A 22,856-nucleotide genomic window follows, 5' to 3' on the forward strand; every position below is an offset into this window, starting at 1 on the left:
ATCCTTCTCCACACCCACATTTCAAAAGGCCTTCAATCTAATCCTTTCATCTTGCTTCAACGACCAAGTTTCTGAGCCATACAAAACCAACCTCCTGATCAAGGTTTTCATTTATGTTTTCCTAACATCTGAAAATTCTTATGTACTGTCCCTACCATCTACTCCCTCCTCCTTGTGTGACATTTTCTTTCCCAAACGAAATTCTTCTTCTTATGTCCCTATCACCCTTATCATTTTGATTCGAAGCAGTTATTGTTCTTATTCTTTTGGAATTTGATGGAACACGTTAAGTGTGATGGCTGGTTTACGTACTACTTGATTCAGTGATTTAATTGGACATGGAAATATGGAAGTCAGAATGTTAAAAAAAAGAAAGAAAAATACCTTGTCACAGCGATACTCCCCAAATTTCACGCCTCGAACAACCTGCTGATATATAAGGTTTGTCGCCACTTGGTCCATGGTTGGATCATGCCAAGGAGCGAAAATTTCCTTCCGGAAAAACAGTCTCCAAGGAGCATTTCTCTCCTGAGCACCTTGTTCTTTTGCATACTGCTCACACTGCGAAATCGCATCCATGACGTGATCACCACCACTTCCTAACGAAGATACCTATTCAAGAGCATGGATAAACATCGTAAGTCATTTAAACAAGCTTAGTGAAAAATTAGAATTATAAATGTCCAATAAAAATGAACAAGATAAAAAATGGGTTTTTTAACCTCTTATTATGTATTAACTTTTTTATTATCAATTCATAATTTTCAATCTATCAACTATTTATAGAACCCAAATATAACTCAAACCTAAAGATCTGCATTTAGATTTCAGGCATATAAATGATTTAACAACCAAGTAGAAAAAAATATTATATCTAATTATGTATTATTTTGCCATTTCCATGGCAAAATTGCTTATGAACAAGCCATAATCATCGAAAGGCTGTATCCCAGACAAAGGGTAAAGATAATTTCATAGAAAGTCTTTGTTACTTCTGTGAGAATATTGTGTAAAGTGAGTTCACAAATATATGTCAAAAATGACTAGTATAATAGGTAGGAGCAATCATTGTAACATATACTTTCATGCAGAAAATTTCCAATTTCAGGAGGACATTAAAAAATAAATCATGCTTATTACACATTAGTTTAACTTCACGTACTTAAGTAGACAAATTTTATCATTACCTTATCAAACAGTGCTATGTACAAAGAAAATCCAAATTGATCCTTCAGATTGATTCTCTCTGAGAGCTGGTTGCAAAGCTCACGTGCTGTGGTGGCCGAATCTGCCAGTAGGGTTTTCGTATTTCCATCCATGAAGGTAATTGGCAGCATGATTGGCTTCTTTGACTTAGTTGCCTGTGAGGAGCATTGAAAAAGAATCAGAAATAAAGTCTGGTGATTTTACTTACACATTTTATACACTTCTTATTGATAAGAACCTAGTTTGCAAAGTTAATCCACTAGACAAACTTATACCTTCAGCCAGGTAATGTCCTATAGGATCAATTTTCACATTATCACATACAAGCAACTTTATGATCCGAACCAGATTGCATTGGTAGGGACATCTTTTCTTAAGCCTAATGTTTGTATGCATAAGAGTCAAATGATTTATATATCAACCCACATATCAGAAAAGAGATGTTAATTGCAGTCATTTTCTCTCATTAGTTTTTGTATTTATTCTTAGGAAAAATACAAATATATGCCAGATGAAATAGTTTGAGCCAATTCATTCAATGTGAGGAGAAAACAAAGTCATTTCTCCCTTTGATGCATCAATACAATACAACACTTTGGTGCATTTTATTTAATAAAATATTCCATACTCGCCATGTTTTAAAAATTATCTCAAAGATGTGGATGTTATATGAAATCTTTCAATTTACCAATGTGATAAAAATGTCCAGATAAGTTTTAACATCAAGCTGTTCCACTGTGTATGACATACCAAAAAGTGTGACTTAGTTAACCTGCTCAGGCGTACCTGTAGTTCCAACCAGCTGGGTGGTTGATTTCGAGTTCCATTGTTGAAAGTTCTCCTAAGACGATGGTGGCAATAGGGCGCATATCCTGGAGGACCCTCTTGTATGAAGGCACGCAAGTAATCCACAAATCGCTCAGAAGGCGCAAAGCAGCCAACGCAGAGAGACAACAGGATCCATCCACGGGCATGCGATGATTTAGATGGGTTGTTTGTCAGCGTTTTGCAGATTTGGCAGTATATCTCATCTCTGAAATTCCAATTTTTCGATTCAACTTTAACCATTTGGACATGCACAGCGGTGGAAATGATTCCGGGAAATATGTAGTGATGTAAAAGTAAGGACAGTAAACTTTAAATTATCCAATTTGCAGATCGTTCATGCCACTTTCTTCCCAGCACTTAAAAATTTTATTAAAATTATAATCTTAAAGAAAATTAAATACTTTGAAACTTCTATATACTTTTTTTAAAAATACAAATGGGAAATATCTGGGCTTTTTTGGAAGTATTTCATGTCACAAAATCAAGAGTAGTCAATAGTATTATATTGTTTTTATTTAAAAACTTTTGTACAATCTGTACTTTCCTATAATTGTTAATTAACTGTACCTTGTGTATGTATAAATCATGCAGTGACTTATGACTACATAAATGACTTACGTTAAGAAAAACAAGAGTGACTTTACAATGAATAACAGTTAACACAAAACACAAAATTGTTTAACAATCTGCCAAACCAGTTTTAAAAAATGAGACAAGAATTTCACTATTCAAAGAAGGATCCACCTGCATGTATCTGGCTGATGAGTGTTATTATAGCGTGCATTGATGTTAATCTAAAATTTAAGTGTATATTAGTTTGATTTCATAACTTCATTTGTACTTCTATTTGGGAATAATGCAATCTATATCCCATTGACATAGCCTATACACCTGTCATGTATTTTCAGTACTGTACACTGTGTCAGCTGGACAAATAAATATATTATTATTATCTATTTAGTGGGTCGCGGTAGTCCAGGGGGTAGAGCATTGGACTGCCGAACGGAGGGGCTGGGGTTCGATTCCCAGGCAAGGCATTCTGGGCACCTTCAGCTCCACCCAAGCGATGTGATTTTTCGGGTACCAGGTCTTCCTGGGGAACTATAACCGGCACAGGGAAAAGAACTGACTCCCCTACCCTGATATGTGAATTTCACACGCCGTCGGGCTTAGTACTGGGCGATCTCTAACATCACCTACCAAATCGAACTTCGGGTTGATTAATGAGCTTATGGTTTTATTTCATTATCTATTTAAATCACAACCATATTTTCGATTATTTCTGTTTTTCAATTACCTCAGCTTCATTGTGCATCCATTAGCATGGATAATCAAGAGTTAACTGTAATTCAAGGTCATATGACACATAAAAATAACATAACGTGGGAAAATTTTAAAATTTGCCAGCAATGGAATCAATTTGTGAGTGCATATTCAGTTACTTCAGAGACATTGGGGCATTTGAGGCCGTGGTGAATAGTCAAAAGCAGTTCAGAAAAAAAATACTTCATTCAATCTCTAAAACAAAATTGAATACTTTCTTCCTTTTGGGATTACGCTAGCACTTCTTAAAGTCCTCAGGAGTACTCTTGTAGGCTTAAATCTGCCCTTCTAAATGCTAGGTAGCAATCATTTGTGTAATATCCGAAAATTTATGTCAATAAAACTCGAGAGATTAAGTGCAGAACAGATAGATTTAAGATGTCATTTTTCTCATGAACAATTGGGGATCAGAATAACACCTTGGGATTATTCCGATCCGGGAATAAAATCACATTTGTCCGATTACTGCTAGGAGAAAAAGATGTTTTAGGTCAAGGGTAATCTGGTGTGTTGTAATCACCCACTGCCATACACCCGAGTGGTGGCTCGTAGGGTACTGAATAAATAATAAATAAAATAAATAAAAAATTAAAAATACTTAATTATTCCGCAGAAAAAAGAGTTTCCCCTCACCTTAGCTCACCCCTCAGGATACCATGGCCAATTATGAAGTGAAGTTTCTCCAGGTTTGAGGTGGGACGAGAGTGAAGCCAACTGTGGTAACTATCTGCAGTGCAATCGTCCTCCTGCAGTCTCCTCCTCACATCCTCACCGAGCTTGTTTTTACGTTTGAGAGTCAGGGATACCAACTTGTGGCGAATGGATCTAGGTTTCTGCTTCATGTAGGAATCCTAAGGAAGGGGGAAAGAATAATCTCTTGTTCACACTGTCATTTCTTTTGCACTATTGAGAGTACAAATCTTTATTGTACATGGCGGTCCATAAGATGTAATTTTTTTACCCCAAAATATGCTCTAGCTTATCATCATCATCTCAGTCTAAAATCATCTTATGGGCCGGGGGAGTATATGGGTATGGGACTTTGACTTGTAAGTTCAAGCCAATCATTTTTATTGAAAGTCTTCCTAAATAAATCCCAAATCAATCATAAATTTATACAATGTAGCAGACTTAGATTTATCTTGCATGTGGTGCTGCTATGAAATTTAATATGTGTTTAGTTAATGGGGATATCACCCCTATGGTGAAGGTGAATGTTTTTTTATTGTTATTTTTATATGATTTTCATTCATTACTTTTGCCAATGTAATATCAAAAAAAGTGTACATTTATTTTAGGTGTAAGGCACCGAACCACCATCTATTTTATTTTTGTATTGTAGCTTGGTGGTGACAAAATATGGCATGGCACACACACCCCATCCCCAAGCCTAATTTGCTGCGAGGGTGATGTAGTGTGGGTTTCTCGGAAACCCCCACTATCGGTTGACTCTCCCAAGGAGTGCCCCCTAGCATCCCAGACAATGTATGGTGATGTAGTGCAGGTTTCTTGGAAATCAAGGCAAGACAATGTCTGCTACCCAATTCCCTTATTGCTACAAGGGAATTGGGTAGCAGTAGCAATTGCTTCCAAGTATTTTTCATAAATTCTGACCTGAAAAAACATGATTTGTCTTATGTGCCCTGATTTTTCGTCTTTTGGGCTGGGAAATACAGTAATTCTTTAAGTTGCTCCTTGATTTCCAGCTTGAGCATGGTTTTACCAAAATTTTTAAAGCAATTCGATGTGAAGAAAAGTAACTCTCATGGTTAAATAGCATTACACTCCTTTAAATATGAAGGCATTCTACGTAATATAGAATTAATCATTTTCTTCTTAACAAACATAACCATTCTATGCTAAAAAATCATGAACATCATTCGCACATGGCATGATTTGACTTTTTAAGTCCATTATTTGTAAGGAGATGCCATGTTTTTAATAAAGTAAAATTTTAACTAGTTTCAATTATATACAGTTAATGAGAGGTTTTTCCCACCAAAAAACAATAGTGAATTTACACTTCCCACAAAATAGCCATTATATAGCCATTAAATATAATGTAGTAGACAGGACTTCAGACTATTTTTTAGGTGTTCTCATATGTTTAATGCTTTGGCATAACTCTGTCCAATTTATACATTTCATTTATCAGCATATAATATTAATTAATTAAAATATTATATTAATAATGACTTATTTTTCTTTATACCTAATTTATAGTTTGTCCATTATGATTGTTTCAGGTCTCTGATGAATATAAAATAAAAATATCATTTCTACATAAGATAATGAATTTAATAATACTCAGCGTAAACATTCCAGTAGGGGTTTGAACTTGGAATAAATTACTTGCATTTTTTTCAATGATGTAAATTAATTATCCATTATTAATTACTACTTCTTTTAGATACTTACAGCATCCATCCCTGCCAATTGAGCTTCCTGGAACTCTTTCGATCGGATAAAGTTGCGACCAAGCGTGGCAGTGACTTTGGACATGACTGATGTATTGTCTCTTTCCATGGTGTGATACCTGGGATCTGGAAGATCTCCAGTGAAGCGTAAAATGGTGACCCAAAGTGCTTGGGCAGCCTTGAGGGTGGAAACAAAATTATTGTTACTTTTATTAGAGCCAAGGACATATTGCGATGCACACAAATATGCACTAATGAGGAGGCATAAGCTTTTGACAAAGGCAGATAGATGCATGCACAACCTATCAATGAGACAAGAAATTTCTAAGAAGGGAAAGTAAGCAATCTTTTGGCTCTGCAAGCAAATTTCAGCCTTATGTCAACCAGTTAACACACATCAAAAACAATAAATTATTATTTTAGTGCATCCATGTTTTTTTTCCCTTACTCTGATCATTCCTCTGGTATCTGGTTGTTTTTTTTTTTGAGGAGACAGGTTAAATCCAAATTATGCACTCAACAGTTGTAAATACTGGGGAGCAAGAGCAATTAAGTATGGAAGATAAGTATTTAAGTACTGATCCACTCAAATGGTGTCGTTTTTATTGCAATTCTTTCTATTTTCCAACATAGTCAATCTTATAAAAGGTTATCAAAGGATAACTTTTGTGATGGAAGCATCATGATCCCATTTGCTACATAACTTTGCTCAGTCCAAAACATTTCCACTGGATTGGCAAACAGCAAATGCAATAACACAAATTTTATTTTCTAAGAGTAATATGAATCTTTGATCAGGTGGCAATTGCATGGTCCAATGGAATTACTAGACCAGTCTTTTCTATTCACCAAATCAGAAGGTGACATAGTTGCATAGAAAGGAAACCAATTGAATCGACATTAGACACGGAGGGGAGAGTCCGCTGGGGATGTACAAGGAAGTGACGGTAGGGTGAATTCGGGGAAAGTGGGAAAGAGGGAGGGAGGGAATAGGGCGTTGTTGATGAAATGAAGGCAGATAGAAAGTCTGAGGAACTACCCAGGAATCAAGATACTCCCTCATGCCTCAAGGTATGGTTTTTTTCCAGTTTCCCTGGACAATTTTCAGGTTACATTAAATAAAAGTATTATTACAAGAATGGCAATGGTGCATTAACCATCATCATTGGATACCCAATGCAAATTCAAACTTATATTTAATCATGAGAAAGGCCAAAAAAAAGCACTATGATTGCAAGAAAATCATCATCATGGACCTAAAATTAAAAATTCCTCCAAATAACAGAAACCACAACTGCTTTTAAATAAAATGAACAAAAAAATTTGGGAGCATGCTTTAATATATGTAAAACAGAACTTTCACATTAAGTCCTACATCAGCTGATTTTTTATTTTATTAATTATACAACTCAAATAGATAGACAGGGAAGGCTCAATTTTTTAAATGTGATGAAAATTGGTTATCAACAAAGCCCACTGATCTTCTAAAGTCTTAAAATGATTGAATTTACCAAAAAAGAAGCTCCTTATTCAGAATCCTGCCAAAGATATCCCTAGGATCCCCACATTCAAATGCAAATTTCATTCTGAATTTATGTACCACCCCAAAAAAATATATGAATACATTTGAAAATATCAAATATAAAGATGAAAAAGCATTTTACATGCTTAAGAACCATTTTACGAAAAAATGAGATAATGTTTTAGGACCAAAATCAAAATCTCCTTAAAATTGGTTTTAACTTTATAGGCTATTAGACAATATGTTGAAGATTTTCTGGAAATATTACCATATAACTACCTATCAAATTAAAAAAAGGAAAGATGTAGAATACAAAATGTATACCTAAATGTAACCAGAGGTAACTTCAGAAATTTTATATTTAAAAAAATGATAATATGAATCAAAATGAACTAATCATAATGACACTCTAAAAATTAAAGTCACCATAACTTTACTCTCATTAGTTCAATTCACTGATTGTGTTTAAAAAATTTTCAAGATCAGGAAAGTATGCCATGCATCACACATACTTAAGCAGTGCTCTGTTTCTTCTCTCCTGTTCTTTTAAGGAATGGTTATCGGTCACGTTGCATCAAAAAACTAATTCATAATATCAATGCAATATTCACAGAGTGTAAAAATCATTCGCCTTGCTTTGGAATTCATAATATCCATAAGAATAAGAGTGAAACATCTTTTTTCATCAATATTCCTAGAAACAAAACCTTTGGTTCACAATAACAGAGCATCCGTTGCATGCGTTTCTTATCCAATTTTACATTAACCCCTTCCACTTCAATTTATATTCTGAATATTGTACTCCTATCCTCAATTCATTTTTTCTGTGGTTCTTTTTAAATGGAATGGTAGGTAATGAAATGATATTTTGTACTTGGTAATCAATGTGGAATAGTGGAATAAAAAGTAATTATTATTTCATATTGTAAAGTATCTAATTAAATGCTCTATTTTTTATCAAGACATTTTACTACAAGGAAAAAAATAATAATGTTAAATATTAGCAAAACAGAAAATTACATATATGTCATTGAAAAATCTATGCATAAAGTTAAAAATTGGGAAATATCCATGTTTAAAGTAAGAAAACTTAATTATACAATAGGTTGAAATACATAATATCATATTCAAATATATAATTAATAATCTGAGAATGTATGATACTTCTCAAAACACTCTGGCGTTATGTGTTAGAATCGAAATTTCTCAATTGGAAATACTTCCAGACGACTATCAACCTGACTTTCGGTGTTTATGTGAACTTTGGCTGTTAAACCAGGAATTGCTGTCCTTTATACTATCAGGTTACAGAGTTCTTAATGCGTTCTGCCGACCCAACTATGAAAATGGTTCCCCTAAAAAGTGCTAAAATTATGGAAATCTGATGACGAGCTACAATCATCATTGCACGATTTGGCATCGAAAGTTCATTTTATACACGGAAATGTGCTTTAGAGATATTAAAAATGCAGCGCTCTTGATTTTTACTTACCAGTTGATCTCCTTGGGCTTGCAATGGAAGGAGAGGATGCTTCAGAGGTTTACGAGAATACATATGATTGATGTTCCCTTGGAAGTATGTAGCCGCAAACTTTTGAAATTTAAACTCTGAGAGATCTTCCCGGTCATCTCCATCCATCGAGGGGTCAACAAGACCTCTCTCATCATCGTCCATGTCATCACCTCCTTGTCCAGTTGGAAGGTCCTTAAAAAGACATGAGAAGGTCATTAGTAAATAATCAGGGACACAAATAGTACCCATTTTTTTCCTCACATGTGTGCTAAAAAAATTAGAGTTTGTAGATATATTATTGTTTTTTTCTTTCATGCAAACACTTGTCTTCAATCTGAGCAATGAGTTTCCACACGTTTAACACTGTTCCACTGTTTTTTCAATCGACTTCACCCTTATTCCTCTTAAGTGGTTACTTCCTGTTCTATTATCTTCAAAACTAAGAGGCTTTTAATCACTGTCTTTTATAATTCATTTAATACATACTCATTCAACAAATCTCTCCAACTGAAACACAACTAAAAGGAGCTTAATGGCTGAACTGTATAAGGCATATCATAAAGATGATACTGAATGAATGATTTTGCATGAATGACACACAAAATGCCAATACAAAAAAATGCTATATTTTTTCTGAAAACTCCACACTTGGCGATTTAATTTAAAGCGGGATTAATTGAAAAAATACTACATGAAAGCTATTTACATAATACTAGAATGATGAAATTCAGAAAAACTTCAGATTCTTATGATCTTTAGAAGCCTCAATTCATTGATAGAATGGAAAATTGTCACAACATACTAATGTGATAAGATACATAAGATGAAAAAATTGTTTGATGTTCAAAAATTCATTTTTATACAATATGTGCTTAGTTGCTGGTGTAACATCAACTTTGTTCTATCTTTCAGCAAAATATTAGACAAAAAAATTTGGTCTGCAAAACCTTCAGCAGGAATTTAACTAAGTATTAACAATAAAAATGTATTAATCACTAGAATATATATTTTTCTATTTGAACTGGAAAGGATGAGGTAAAAAATTAATATTATAACTTTTCCTCTGCAAAAAGTTCACAAAATATCATCTTAACTTTCACAATCTTAACATTAGTGAGATGTCATAGCTACCCATGCCACATGTACCCCTGTACCTGATTGTAGGGTATAACCCATGATGTCATACGAATTACAATGTAATGGATGAATGGAATACTCACGGAGAACACCGAAGTTTGCCTTTGGTTGAGATTCAGGTGATTGCGGTTGGAGGGTGACTGAGCATTGGGGGATGTATTGGATGATGGGGATCCAGGCGATGTCATCAGGGTGCCTCCACCCTCTCCCGAGGAGTCCGGGAGGAAATCGAACATGGCCTCGACAAGTTTGCCATCGTCCAGTGGTTCGTCCCTCTTCCTTGCGGCATCCTCGATCAAGTTCCTCTTAACCTCAGCCCTCCTCCTCTCCTCAGCCTCCAACTCTGCCTCCTTCCTCTCCAGCTCACGCATTCTCTCCTGCAAGAAAGAGGAGGAGAAAGTTCATTCATTACTGCCAGCAGAATCACATCAATCTACCTGATTGATTATTCTTCCTTTATCAGACCACTTGACAAGGAAAATCTCATTTTTTTTTGAGTTCATTACTTTACCTTCAATATCTATTACCTTTGACCAGGTGTGAAATCCATCTCATGGAACAAAATGGACGAAAGCAGACTTGGATACCAAGTAATACATAAAGCATTTAAAGAGTCTCATTGCCACTCAAAATGCTTTGCACCCATCTTTCCTGTCTTCTTTTGAATTATCCCTAAAACCCTCTCTCTCCTTCCACACCATGACTAGAACTTCCTCATTTGTTTTCCTTTCTTTCCATTTCACTTTTTCCATCCTTCTCCAAACCCAAATCTCAAAAGTCTCCAATCTACGCCAATCAGCTTATTCTTATATCACTGTCAACATGATATCATGCAAGCCAACGTCGACGTGTGTAGTAGGGTGTATATCCGCACCAGGCATACACAGTACATGAAGAGGTATTGCCACGTAACATACACGAAAGCTATAGTTACAAATATTTCATATAACATTGGGCAATGAAAAATTTTGAGTGTCAAATTCATGGAGATAGGAACATCATAATTGAATGACGACCATCTTAAATGTAATATGATAAATAATGGACTCCTGTTCATGGTTTTCTACATACAAACTATTTATCCCATATCTGTGCACGAAGAATTGAGACAAAATATTTATCTCTATTAAGAAACTTGAAAAAATTATCGTGTTAAAATTCTGTTTGGTTCATTTGTTGTTAACATTCAGCACTTGAATGCTCCATGGGTTGCACATAATCAATTTTCCATTTGAACCATATCACCCTGACTATACCATGAAGTAATAGGATATGATGTATTTCCATGCTTACTGTTTCAATATATCTTTTGCTTCTCTAACTAGTGATATTTAGTACCATATTTTTTTCTGTATTTTGTTCAAACTGTTCGGGACAGGGGAAAAAATAAGTGCTTCTATTAGGGAAAATTATTTTGTCCCTTTTATCAATTAATATCTTATATTATCAATCTGGTTCATTGTGTAAATATGTTCAATCTATTACACAGTCTCTAATCAGTACCTATACATTAATATTATAATATTCCTGTGGTGTTCCAGATTGTTATTATCATTTATTTCCCATAATACTTATCAAACTCTTTCACAGAAAAACCAGTGAAACATAGGAAACTGTTTACAGTTTTTTAGTTTTCTAACGTTTAGCTCCATTGTCCATAGCTGCAAAAGATTAAGAGTGAAAGAGTTTAAGTGAATCTGTCAAGAGTACATGCATTAAAGAGAAAAATGCTTCAGATCAACAAGAAATAAAAAATAAATGACTCATTTAAAAACACTAAATAGATGCACAGGAGCCAGCAAGTTTAGATTCATACAATGGAAAACGTCAAATAGTTGTCGGTGTCAGAAACTTGTGGCATGCAAAAATGTACGAAAGTGAACAGAGCTTCCTGTATCTCAGGCCCAGAGATGAAATGACTTCATCACCCATTCTACGTTTCATAGATAGTAGTTGTAGTCTACCTACCATTTAGGGTGGGTTTTGGATGGGCACAAACTGAAAAACGATAAATATCTGGGTTTTGGTAGCTGCACAAGGGTTTTTTTTAGCAAGACAGCAATTTTTATCATGAATCGGCTTAGGACAAAATCAGCATTCCTTCTCTCCAGGATTTGCATTTAGGTTTCCTGGGATCAGGAAGGCAAGGACATCATTGAAAAGCAAACACAAATGGTGATGCCTTTGGAGGAATATGTGGGCTAAAAGTTAAGTCAGTGAATGAATTGGATTTGACAAAAGAGTTGACATTATCTGAGAGTTCACATGTTGTAGGGATAGTCGCGAGGGTAGACAACTAACAGGTCAAGTCAATTGCACCATTATGGTGGGTATTTGGCAGAAGGGTGATTTTTCAGGCAATGGGGGAAGGGTGGAGAGAAAAAAATCTGCATTGGCATAGACCTAATCTGATAACTGAAAAGCAACTAGGGATCACAAAATTGAACGTCTCATCCGACGGATGGCATTCTCCACTCTGAGTGCTCTCTTCACATTGCACCCCAAGTAGCAATTAGGAATGGCCACTGAAAAAATTCAGCCACAGCTGGGATTTGAACCCAGACCCTCAGGGTGGGAATTCATAACACTAGTCATCATACCAACCTAATCCACAGTGAGCAGGCTGTTTATTGGGTGGGTGCAAAGGGTGAAATGCACCTGAATGGTACCATACACAAAGGGCAGAAAATTCTACAGTTCGAGTGGTGCTTGGCACCATTTTTGGATGAAAAATCACCCAAACCTCAGCAGATGTGGGAGGTTGAAAAGTTAGATTGTTTGGTGTACACTAGGTGTATGTAATTACAAATTAGCACCAGGGCAGCATTCATAATACTAATGAAGGTAGAAATAGGAAGGAGAGAGAAAAGGAGAATTCTCAGCACCAAGAACACACATTCACCCAATAACATGGAACTGAAGGGTCAAGGGTAAGACTTCAGACTGCCTATGTGATAAGTACTGTATCACATTTTCTTCATTATACATATATCATCATGAAGTGGAATGATATCAGAAACTCTGGTTCACTAGGGAGGAGCACATCTACCTATTTTTGGTATTAACTAACTAACCGATAATCCCACATTAAGCAAATGAAACAAATGGTGCAATGCTACTATGGTTATATAAAAAATACACAAGAATGGATCCACAATTTGCATAATCTCTAAGTTAAATGGGTTAGAAAGTTTAATCACCTGCTATCGACAAACTAAAATTTAGTTATTCAAACGAGCAAACCAACTAACTTTTACGAGGAAGCTTCTTTTAAGAATATGAGGCCATAGCCAATAGCCTGATTCCATTGTCACTGATTAGAAAATCCAGCGATTAAATATATCAAGCTACTGTGGCACGTACTTTTTTCAATGCAGGAAAGAAACAATTTGAAATTCTTCATTCAAAAATAGACTGATTTTGAGATGACAAAGTCATGCTATGCCCGTGAAAAAATCAAAACAATGTACGTCGAGTGAAAGCCAATTAACGCAAAATGTAAACGACCAACACGAACGAATTCCCAACAAATTTCATGCAATGAAATGTTTCTGATACACTTGGCAATGAATGTATAATTTACATTGGTATTTTTGGTACAATGTACAAGCATATTTTACATAAATTACAAAAGGAATGTACATCATCTTGTGCTTTGAAAAATTTGTGTATTCGCAACATAAAAAACAGAGCAATTTGTAAAAAATAAACCGGAGAATGTGCCTAATTTAAAATCACCCTGGGGCAAAAGCAAGTAAGTAATTATCAAAAAAAAAATTACTGAAGTACATTCTCACTGATGTATCGATGAAAAAATCTCGGTGGGAGTTAATGGGGCGGGTTTAGACGGGACTTACTGCTGGGAAACCGGACGACTGGGAATTCCAGCCGAAAAATAAAATATCATTTCATGACATCCAGAAAAATCTGCGGGGATGAATTTCCCTGAAAAGCCTATATTGTATGTATCTGTCTCATCCGACCATTTCGTTCAATACGAACATATGCTGATATACATACGAAAAGGAAAAAGACTGAGCTGTCAATTCCCATTAACCTATTATTTCGCTTTATATATTTCCGTATAAACGAGAGTATTTTTTAGTTGAATAACTTTTTTCAAATCGGGCGCATGCATAGAGGTCACCATTCCTTCACTAACGACCCTTCGTACGTCAGGATCAGACGATCAATCGACCGATCCAACCTGGGATATGTCTTGGTTATCCTCCGTTTGGGGATAGGTCTGGTGGTGGTGGGGGAGGGTGGGAAAGAAAGGGTTCTAATGCCCTGAAAAGAGTCTTGAGGATTCTTCAGTCTTCGAGGATTCGTCGGTCGGTCACATACCTTGAAGGAAGAGAATGCGTATTTGGCCGAATACATGTCCACATAGCGCATATTCCTCTCGCGGCTCAGAAAACACCTAAGGCGGCCTGCGCCAGCGGCGCCTGCTTGCTTCTCCTGTACTGCCGTCGCTTGATACGAATAATCCAATCGGGAAGGCAATAGCGTTCACGGCCTTGGGGCCGCCAGAGAACAACACTCACTCCGGGCAGGATTTTCAGCGCATTCGGCATTTTCTCCGAGAGCTACAAATTCCAGAGACGGCGAAACGCCTTCATGGGAGCGCGATGGATAATGACTCTTCGATGAGAGGGTGGTGGGTGGGTGGAGGGAGGGGAGGGGCGGGTGGGGGAGCGAAAAAGAATCGTGTGCTCGCGGAAAGGGGAAGTCCTAAAACACCCTTTCACCCCCCGAGGACAAACGGAGCCAAGATTTCTCCCCCTCTCCTCTCCCTACTCCCCCGTCTTCCCTATTCCTTACACCGCGGTGCACGCAGCGTCCCAGCACCGGAGATGCGGAATGGGGCGGTCGTCAGAGAGCCAAACACAAAACGGAGCCGAGAAATCGCGGTGCGCCCTTTTGCCGAGCTCCCAGAAGTGCACGCTGTCAGTGTCCGATGGCGAAACAGTTATATCTACATTTGGCACACATAATTATCACGTACCACATATCACGAGAGAGACTTGGAATATGAACGGTAAGAAGTGGCTCGGTTTAACTTTGATACACGGTTTGGCTTAGTGCGGTACGGATACATGTCCGTTGAAACAAGATGATAAACGTAGATTGGGGATACCTTTGAAAGGTGGGTGTTTTGTGAAGAAAGGATTGAAAGGGTTAAATGGACAGAAAATAAAACATGCGAGGTAGTACTCGGCATGGCGGTGGAGGAGAGAAGACTAATGAAGGAAATCCACGTTAGCTCCACCCTGAAATCATTGTTGCTTTGTCGTATCGGCAATACCAAATTTAAACAGTATCATTGTTGATATTTATAATGGAAGCCTATGCATGCCATTGTAGAATTATTTTATGGTATTTAAAACACATAATATAGTGTCGTCTCAAAGTTATTGTTTAAACATGATTAATTACAACAAAACCATTTCACACAAGGTACATTGAGGAGCTTAAAATTCCATTAAGTCGAATCTGTAAGTGCTCTAGCTCAAAATATGTTACACTCTGTAGCGTAGAAATGTGGAAACCTTAAACTGAAGATGAAGAAAGTCAAATATATAAACGGCGAAAGCACGAATGTCCATTGAGGAAATGCAATGGCAATAATGAACCTAATAAAGAAACTGACCTATATGCATTCGCATATCTAATTTTCAATTCATTCAAGATCGCAATATGCTTTATGAAACAGTTTTTGAGCCTAAAGGATTCATTTTCAACAAATTCATTGCAATACGTTTCTTTTCTGTCTATCTAACTATCGTTCACATTCCTCATTCGCCATCTAACTCTTATCTATTCTTCCTGAAATACATACCAAGAGTAAAATACCTCCATTTCACAGATTCGCCGTGCTTACGACTGTGTCGAATTCAATCTCATTCTGCCATTTTCACCGCTGGCGCCTGTCCAAGCCGCCGGGATAGCAGTAGAAAAAGAAACAAACCCGGCGATACGCTATACTGGATGGTTTCAGGCGTCACTCGGTAGAAGCGATTCATAATAAGACTGAAGCACCTGGTTTCCCCACTTAAAACTCATTATTTCACGACCCAGATTTCGAACTGGAAACTCATCATGTGGCGAGGAGTACCAGGAAAGTTTGACTTACATCTTCATTTCGGTCAAGTAAAATATCCCTGCTTATCATCCCCATGAGATTTCCTCCCGCTTACCAAAGTAGTATATTAGCCTCACTCTTCTGTACTCGCGATAATGACCTCGTATTAGTAACCACGATATACATTATTTGAATAAGTTATGTACGAAACGGAACGCTCTGCGGCTGCGCACAAATATACATAAAAAACATTGATTAAAGACAGTTTAACACAGAAACACAAAGAAAGGACGCTCACACATGTAGTTTTGACGTTTCGACGGCACGGTGATGATGACGGCCGTGTGGTTGAAACGTCAAAACTACATATGTGAGTGTCCTTTCTTTGTTTAAATGTCATAATCAGTGTTTTAAATAATATTTATACTAACAAACAATTTTTATAGAAACAAACCTAATTTTTGATTTTTTTCCACATGATGAATAATCACCCCCTGCCACACACCCCAGCGATGGCTTCCAGGGTACCATGTAGATAGGTGTGTGTCATGTGTGTGAGTATAACTATATATATATATATATATATATATATATATATATATATATATATATATATATATATATAGGAAGAACTCGAGGTAGGAATGAAAGTGGGCGGGGAATTCGTAAAATCAGTTAGGTTTGCTGATGACCAAGCTTTAGTTTGTCAGTCAGCCAAGGGGCTGCAAGCATTGCTGAGTGAATTGGAAATTAGAGTGCGACAGCTATGGGATGAGAATCAATATTAAGAAAACAAAGGTTATGCGATTTTCTAGAAAGAAAAAGGCCAAGCTTAACATTAAAATAGGAGGGCAAAAACTAGAGCAGGTAGAGCAGTTTACGTATCTCGGTAGTGTTTTGGACCAACACGGTCAAAGTAGTAGGGACGTAAGGAGAAGAATTGCGCTAGGCAAAGATGCTTTCACAAGGAGGAGGGAGTTGATGACGGGGACTCTTGAGTAAGGATGTTAAGAAAAGACTCGTAAAAACTTTGATATGGAGCGTAGCTATGTACGGTGCGGAAACGTGGTCATTGAAGCAGGAGGATAGACGCAGATTGGACGCTTTTGAAATGTGGGTGTGGAGAAGAATGGAGAAGGTGAAATGGACAGAGAAGAAAACAAATGAGGAAGTACTTGGTATGGTGGGCGAAGAGAGGGGTTTTTTGGGAGAAATCCTGTGGAGGCAGGAAAAGTGGATGAAGGGGGTATTGACCGGCAGTGGGATGTTGAAGACTGTGATAGAGGGTAGAATGTTGGGCAAAAGAGGAAAGGGAAGGAACAGGATAGGGATGTTGGACGGGATGAAGGGAGGAAGAAAGTACTCAGAGATGAAGAGGGACCTGATATAGAGTAGGATGATGGATTTTGTGTTTTGTTAGGAGTAATAAAATATTTGTTTGGTAGTTGTGTCCATCGAAAAACCTACCTTAACCGGTAGATTACCTTAAAAAAAATATATACACACACACATATAAATATATATATATATATAAATATATGTATATATATAATATATATCTGTGTGTGTGTATTGTATTTAAACAAAAGCAGTGATTACACGAGTAACTCAAAAAGCTACACCCCCTATCCGGGGTTTTGCCTGATTTCTGCAATTCATCTTTCATACCTCCCGTACAATTCCTGAGATGACAAAGCGAAAATCTGTATCCATCTTCATACATTCAGTCCTCCCTGTTACTTTCCTTACCCTCTTAGGAATTCCTCCAAAGGTGGACTCCTAGGGGTGACATTTTAATTAGGATCCTAAAGTTGGGTTTATAATAGGTTTGATACTTCAAGGCCTTTGCGCGTTATGTGGTGGACTTTTAATATGGGCATGTTATTAGTTATTTTAGTACCCTGCAATCCACCGCTAGGGTGTGTGGCAGGGGGTGAATACATAGCAGACTAATTTTGACCCGAATATGACCCTACCGCAGTCGGACAATGTTATTCTGATTCCTTAGCGTTCGTGGAAAAAAAATGAAATCTTAAATCTATCTGTTCTACACTTAAATCTCACTAATTTTATTGATATGATCTCTCCTACCGTAGTACGATGGGGGTAATAATACATTGTCAACATCACTGTTAAAGCGTGTGAAGCGTTAGTTAATGTTTGGGCATTACAGGTCCCAGCGGTATTTCGTAAATGTGTATAAAAACACATTAATATTGCTCCGGGGGGAGATAATAGGGAGGGAGTTTGTTACTGTGGGTAGAATTGGTCGGAGGAAAAGTAATCAATGGGATGATTGCTATAGCCAGTGTGTCAAGATGGATGGATAGTTACTAGTTTTCACAAGGGGACACTTATTAAAGGACTGAATAATTTTCCCCGGTAAATTTAAATCATCGATGTCAACAACCCATAGGATATTGATGAGGGAATTTGAACCTGAACTAAGTACAGGGTGAAAACGACGGAAGGAAGGTCAAATTACAGATGCAATCTCTTTCATAAATTTTGAACGTCTCTTCAGCGATGATCCTGAAAATGTATTATCAGCACCATCGCACTACGGTAGGTGAGATAATGTAAATATAATTAGAGAGATTAAGTGCAGGACGTATACATCGAAGACATCATTTTTCCCACGCTCGATAAGGGATCGGAATGACCCCAAAGGGGATTTTGTTTCACACGTAGTCTGATATGAAATCATCCCCCCTGCCAGACACCCTAGCGGTGGCTTGCAGGGTACCATCAAGAGTAGAAAAGAATAAATCTGTCATGTTCCAAAGGAAGACGGACGAAAATGGCGTGAAAACAATCAGTTCTTCGTGGTCTTTTTTACGTCAGCGAATCCGTCTGGCACTCTTAATGCAATGAAGAAAGTACCTTTGTTTTGACAGTAATATGGTGAATATGACAATGAAACACCTAGGTGGTGACTTAATAAAGAAATTTAGATCGTGAAATTTGGGAGTTTTACATGAGAAAAATAATCGTTTTAGTTTTTCCTGGTGGCACACTGTTTCTCCAGGCTAGCAGGATCACTTGGTATGGGTAAGGAGCTTCATTCTAATATATTCTAGCTCTTTTGGCACAACCATTTGAGTAAGGACACAGTAAACTGTGCTTTGAACCGTAAAGTTTCCTGGTGTCGCCATCCAACGATGACACCTGGTACTTCTCCGAGCCAAAGGGGGAAAAAGGCGCACCACGATTCACGAGGGCGGGGAGGTGGAGGAGGAGTCGTGAGCGGTCTCCCCACTTCGACCTCAGAGGGGAAAGGGAGTTGCCGCCAAAGCGGAGGGAAAGTATCGCACGAGCGTAGGTGGCTTCGGAGGGAGGGTGGAGCTCAAACTGTGAGGAGGATGGCGGAATTGGGGGGGGGGAAATTGAGGGGAAGGGTAGGGTTGAAGGCGAAGTGGGAGAGGAATACCATCACGAACTTTTAGAGGGGTCAGAGCAGAGAGTTCTGGCTCTTGCGTGCCAATACGTCCTCGATTATTCAGGCCTGTTCCGATTCACGTAGTCTGGGCCTCCCCACAAAACCCCCTTCCCTCCTTTCCAAACAGCGGGAAGGATCTCGTCGCCAGAAAGACAAAGTCACACCGATCGACTGAGTCGAGGCAGCAAGATGGATCATTGTGCCGTCAATCAAAGAGCCATCTCTCTCTCCCCCACAACGACAATTCAAATGGTCCCGGGGAAGGGAGGGCGGAAGGAAACGGTGAAAGCACGATTGCTCACACTAACGCGATCTCGAAGAAAGATAAACAAAACACTCGCTCACGAAACACAACCATTCACGGGGGTATTCCATGAAGACAAAAACAAAAAAAAAATTACCTGAATCTTAAGAATTAATGCAACGAAATTAAGATTAAACAAATCTCATAATAATTCAGCTGATGCTGAAAATTCTTTTGGAAAATTAATAACATTTCTATAAATTCTATAAATAAAATTCTAACAGTAGTTACCACTGAACTATTAATAAACTGACGTACACGTCTTCATGTTTCTGCTATTTGATATACGTATTTACGATTCCAAAATCATTCATGCCTTCATATTTGTTTTCAAAGAGACTAATCGTCCCGAGTCGCCATCTAACACACTGAATCTGGAACACCGAAATGTAATGTGTACACTCAATTGAATATTTAGGCGTTGCCCTCACTCACGATCTATTCTGGGTGAAACACATACTGGGAATACTGTATGTGGAAAAGCTAACAAATAATTAGGAATCATTAGAAGAGTTCATGGTAAATGTGATAAAAAGGTCAAAGAGAAATGGTATCTGTCGCTGGTTAGGCCTCATTGATGGACTATGCTGTACGTATACTATATGGGCTCCTCACGAAGTTGGATTGATTGCCAAATTGGATCGCGTGCAGCGTAGAGGAGCTAGATTTGTAAAACGTTGTTATGACACACATAGTAGCGTAGCCAAAATATTAGAGCAGCTAGGCTGGGAATCACTCACAGAACGAAGCTTAAATTACAAATTGAAACTCTTGCATTAATTGGAAGGTCTCTTTAGCAGTGATGTTGAAAATGTATTATTACCCCATCGTACTACAGTAAGAGAGATCATGTCCATAAAATTAGAGATATATATTGTAGAATCGAGAGATTTATGATGTAATTTTTTTCCACGAACGATAAGGGATCAGAATAACATTGTCCGACCACGGTAGTCATATTCGGGTCAAACTTAGTCTGGTGTGTATTCACCCCCTGCCACACACCCCAGCGATGCTTGCAGGGTACGTAAATAAAATAAATATAACACCTAGTTTTTAGTATTTAGGTTCACGTTTCACGTCGTAGTGTTAAATACATTAAATATTCTTTTTATCAAATTGCCACCATGTTTTTTTCTAGGCCCGCATTCTCAGCTTGAAATGGATGGAAAGGAAAACCGACGAGGAGATAGATACTAGGAACGTCGAGGGAGGGGATTGTTGGTAGAAATCCAGAGGAGGAGGCAGGAAAGATGGATGCAGAGCATTATGATTGGCAAGGGGATTTTGAAGGCTGTGATGGTGGGGAGAACGTTGGGCAAGCGAGGAAGACGGAGGAAAAGGAAAAGCTTAAGTCGGACTGGATGAAGGGAGGATCGAAGTATGTCAAATTGATTATCAGTTAAATGTAGTAATGGATGTCGGGTTGTATCTTGTTGGGCGAACTACATACAGGGAATGGTGTACAGTCTGAGTACATTCACCTACCTTAAACGTTAGACCGCCAATAGTAATTATCATAAGCCTTAATACAAAATTCACACTCGTAATCATTCAGACATGTGTATGGCATATTGCTCTTCATACGGGTATTACGAGTAGGTATGGATAGCTTTCGAAGGACACGCGCCCATAGGGAATGGAGTGTGGAATGCAGGTCTTGATCGTAGCTTGCAACGATGATTCTTCGGGGAGACCTTCAAATTGACATCGTAAATAAATGCGAGACATTTCACAACGGAAAAATAATCACTGGATGGATACCTGGATGTTTGGAACCTGGATCCATTGCTTACTGGCTTGAAGTTGCCTTAGGGAGTTAAACCTACCTATTCGACCGTTGACTGACACATTCGACTCGTATACATTCGGTCAGGAAACTTGAGTAGCCAAATTTCGAATGCCGGTCTGGGCGAATGATTTGTTTTTTCGTCGCATTTAACGTACTCGTGTGCGAACGACAGCGTTCGATTCCTCTTTCACTACTGTTGCGACAACAAGTGTGCGGTTTCCTTGAACTTATCGCCGCAAATCTTGTGCGGAGAGATCTTTTTTTTTATAAATATGGATTCCTTTCTTCGTCTCACGAAAGCATTTCCTTGAGATATGTCACAACGTTCGAAGGGCATTTTCCAGCTCGCTTTCCAGCGTCCTAGTTCGGTGGATTTTGGAAGGTTTCTGAAAAATATTGTAACTTCCACTGAGTAGTAGTAGTTTTGATGGGAGGCGACCGACAGCTAAGGTCATTTGCGCCATAGGGGAAGGACAGGAAAGGATGAAGGGTGGAGAGAAACCCGGCGTCGGCATTAGCCTACTCTTTACGAAAGGCGCCAAGGGGTCCGCGGCTTAACGTCCCATCCGACGGACGGGACGTTAAGCCGCGGACCCCTTGGCGCCTTTCGTAAAGAGTAGGCTAATGCCGACGCCGGGTTTCTCTCCACCCTTCATCCTTTCCTGTCCTTCCCCTATGGCGCAAATGACCTTAGCTGTCGGTCGCCTCCACTGAGCTTCGTAAAAATATGCTCTCCTATTGCTTCCCATTTTCATTAATTCCGAACGATGTTCCTCCCCTCCCTCCTCCTTGTCCCCGATAGGACAAGTCTTTAGATACAAGGGATTGTTTAGAAATACAATAGAAGGGAAAATTGAAGGGAAAATCCCGAAAGGAAAACCGAGAAACAAATAAATGGGACAAATTAAGACGAACGTAATACAGAAAGGTCACCAGGAGGTCGGAGGGAATTGACATTGAATTAAGAATAGAGAAAAATGGAATTCTACAATAAAACCGATGTTAGGGGTTGAACTGTTAACGATGAATTCCTGGCTTTCCCAACATTGTCCCTTCACTCTCTTTCAATATATCCTCCGATCGTTCTTTTCTCTTCAAATTTCATCCAACTCTCCTTCCAACTTCATCTTTTTTAGCATTTAAAATGGCTCGAAGTTATTGCCATTCTATCTTCTGCCTGTTTCCAACCTTTACACGTCAGCATTCGATTCAAAAACTTACGTTTTTACACATAAAACACGGGAAATAAGATGTTATACGTCGAGCCATAGCGTTTCTTCCCACTAGAAT

At 38.0% G+C, this 22,856-nt stretch overlaps 1 protein-coding gene across 1 annotated transcript in view; it reads right to left on the bottom strand.

Moving 5' to 3' along the window:
- ck (myosin-VIIa ck) overlaps window positions 1-22,856 on the bottom strand; it is a 327,005-nt gene that overhangs the window by 23,044 nt on the left and 281,105 nt on the right. Inside the window, exons 19-25 of the mRNA XM_071597488.1 lie at window positions 10,030-10,323; window positions 8,789-9,001; window positions 5,776-5,952; window positions 3,991-4,208; window positions 1,993-2,239; window positions 1,188-1,361; window positions 385-612 (exon numbers count right to left, since the gene is read on the bottom strand). Coding sequence (XP_071453589.1) covers window positions 385-612; window positions 1,188-1,361; window positions 1,993-2,239; window positions 3,991-4,208; window positions 5,776-5,952; window positions 8,789-9,001; window positions 10,030-10,323 — 1,551 coding nt within the window. The remainder of the gene's footprint in view (window positions 1-384; window positions 613-1,187; window positions 1,362-1,992; window positions 2,240-3,990; window positions 4,209-5,775; window positions 5,953-8,788; window positions 9,002-10,029; window positions 10,324-22,856) is intronic.

This window comes from Hetaerina americana, unplaced genomic scaffold, assembly GCF_022747635.1.
Source record: "Hetaerina americana unplaced genomic scaffold, ioHetAmer1.1.p SCAF_9, whole genome shotgun sequence".
Taxonomy (NCBI): Eukaryota; Metazoa; Arthropoda; class Insecta; order Odonata; family Calopterygidae; genus Hetaerina; species Hetaerina americana.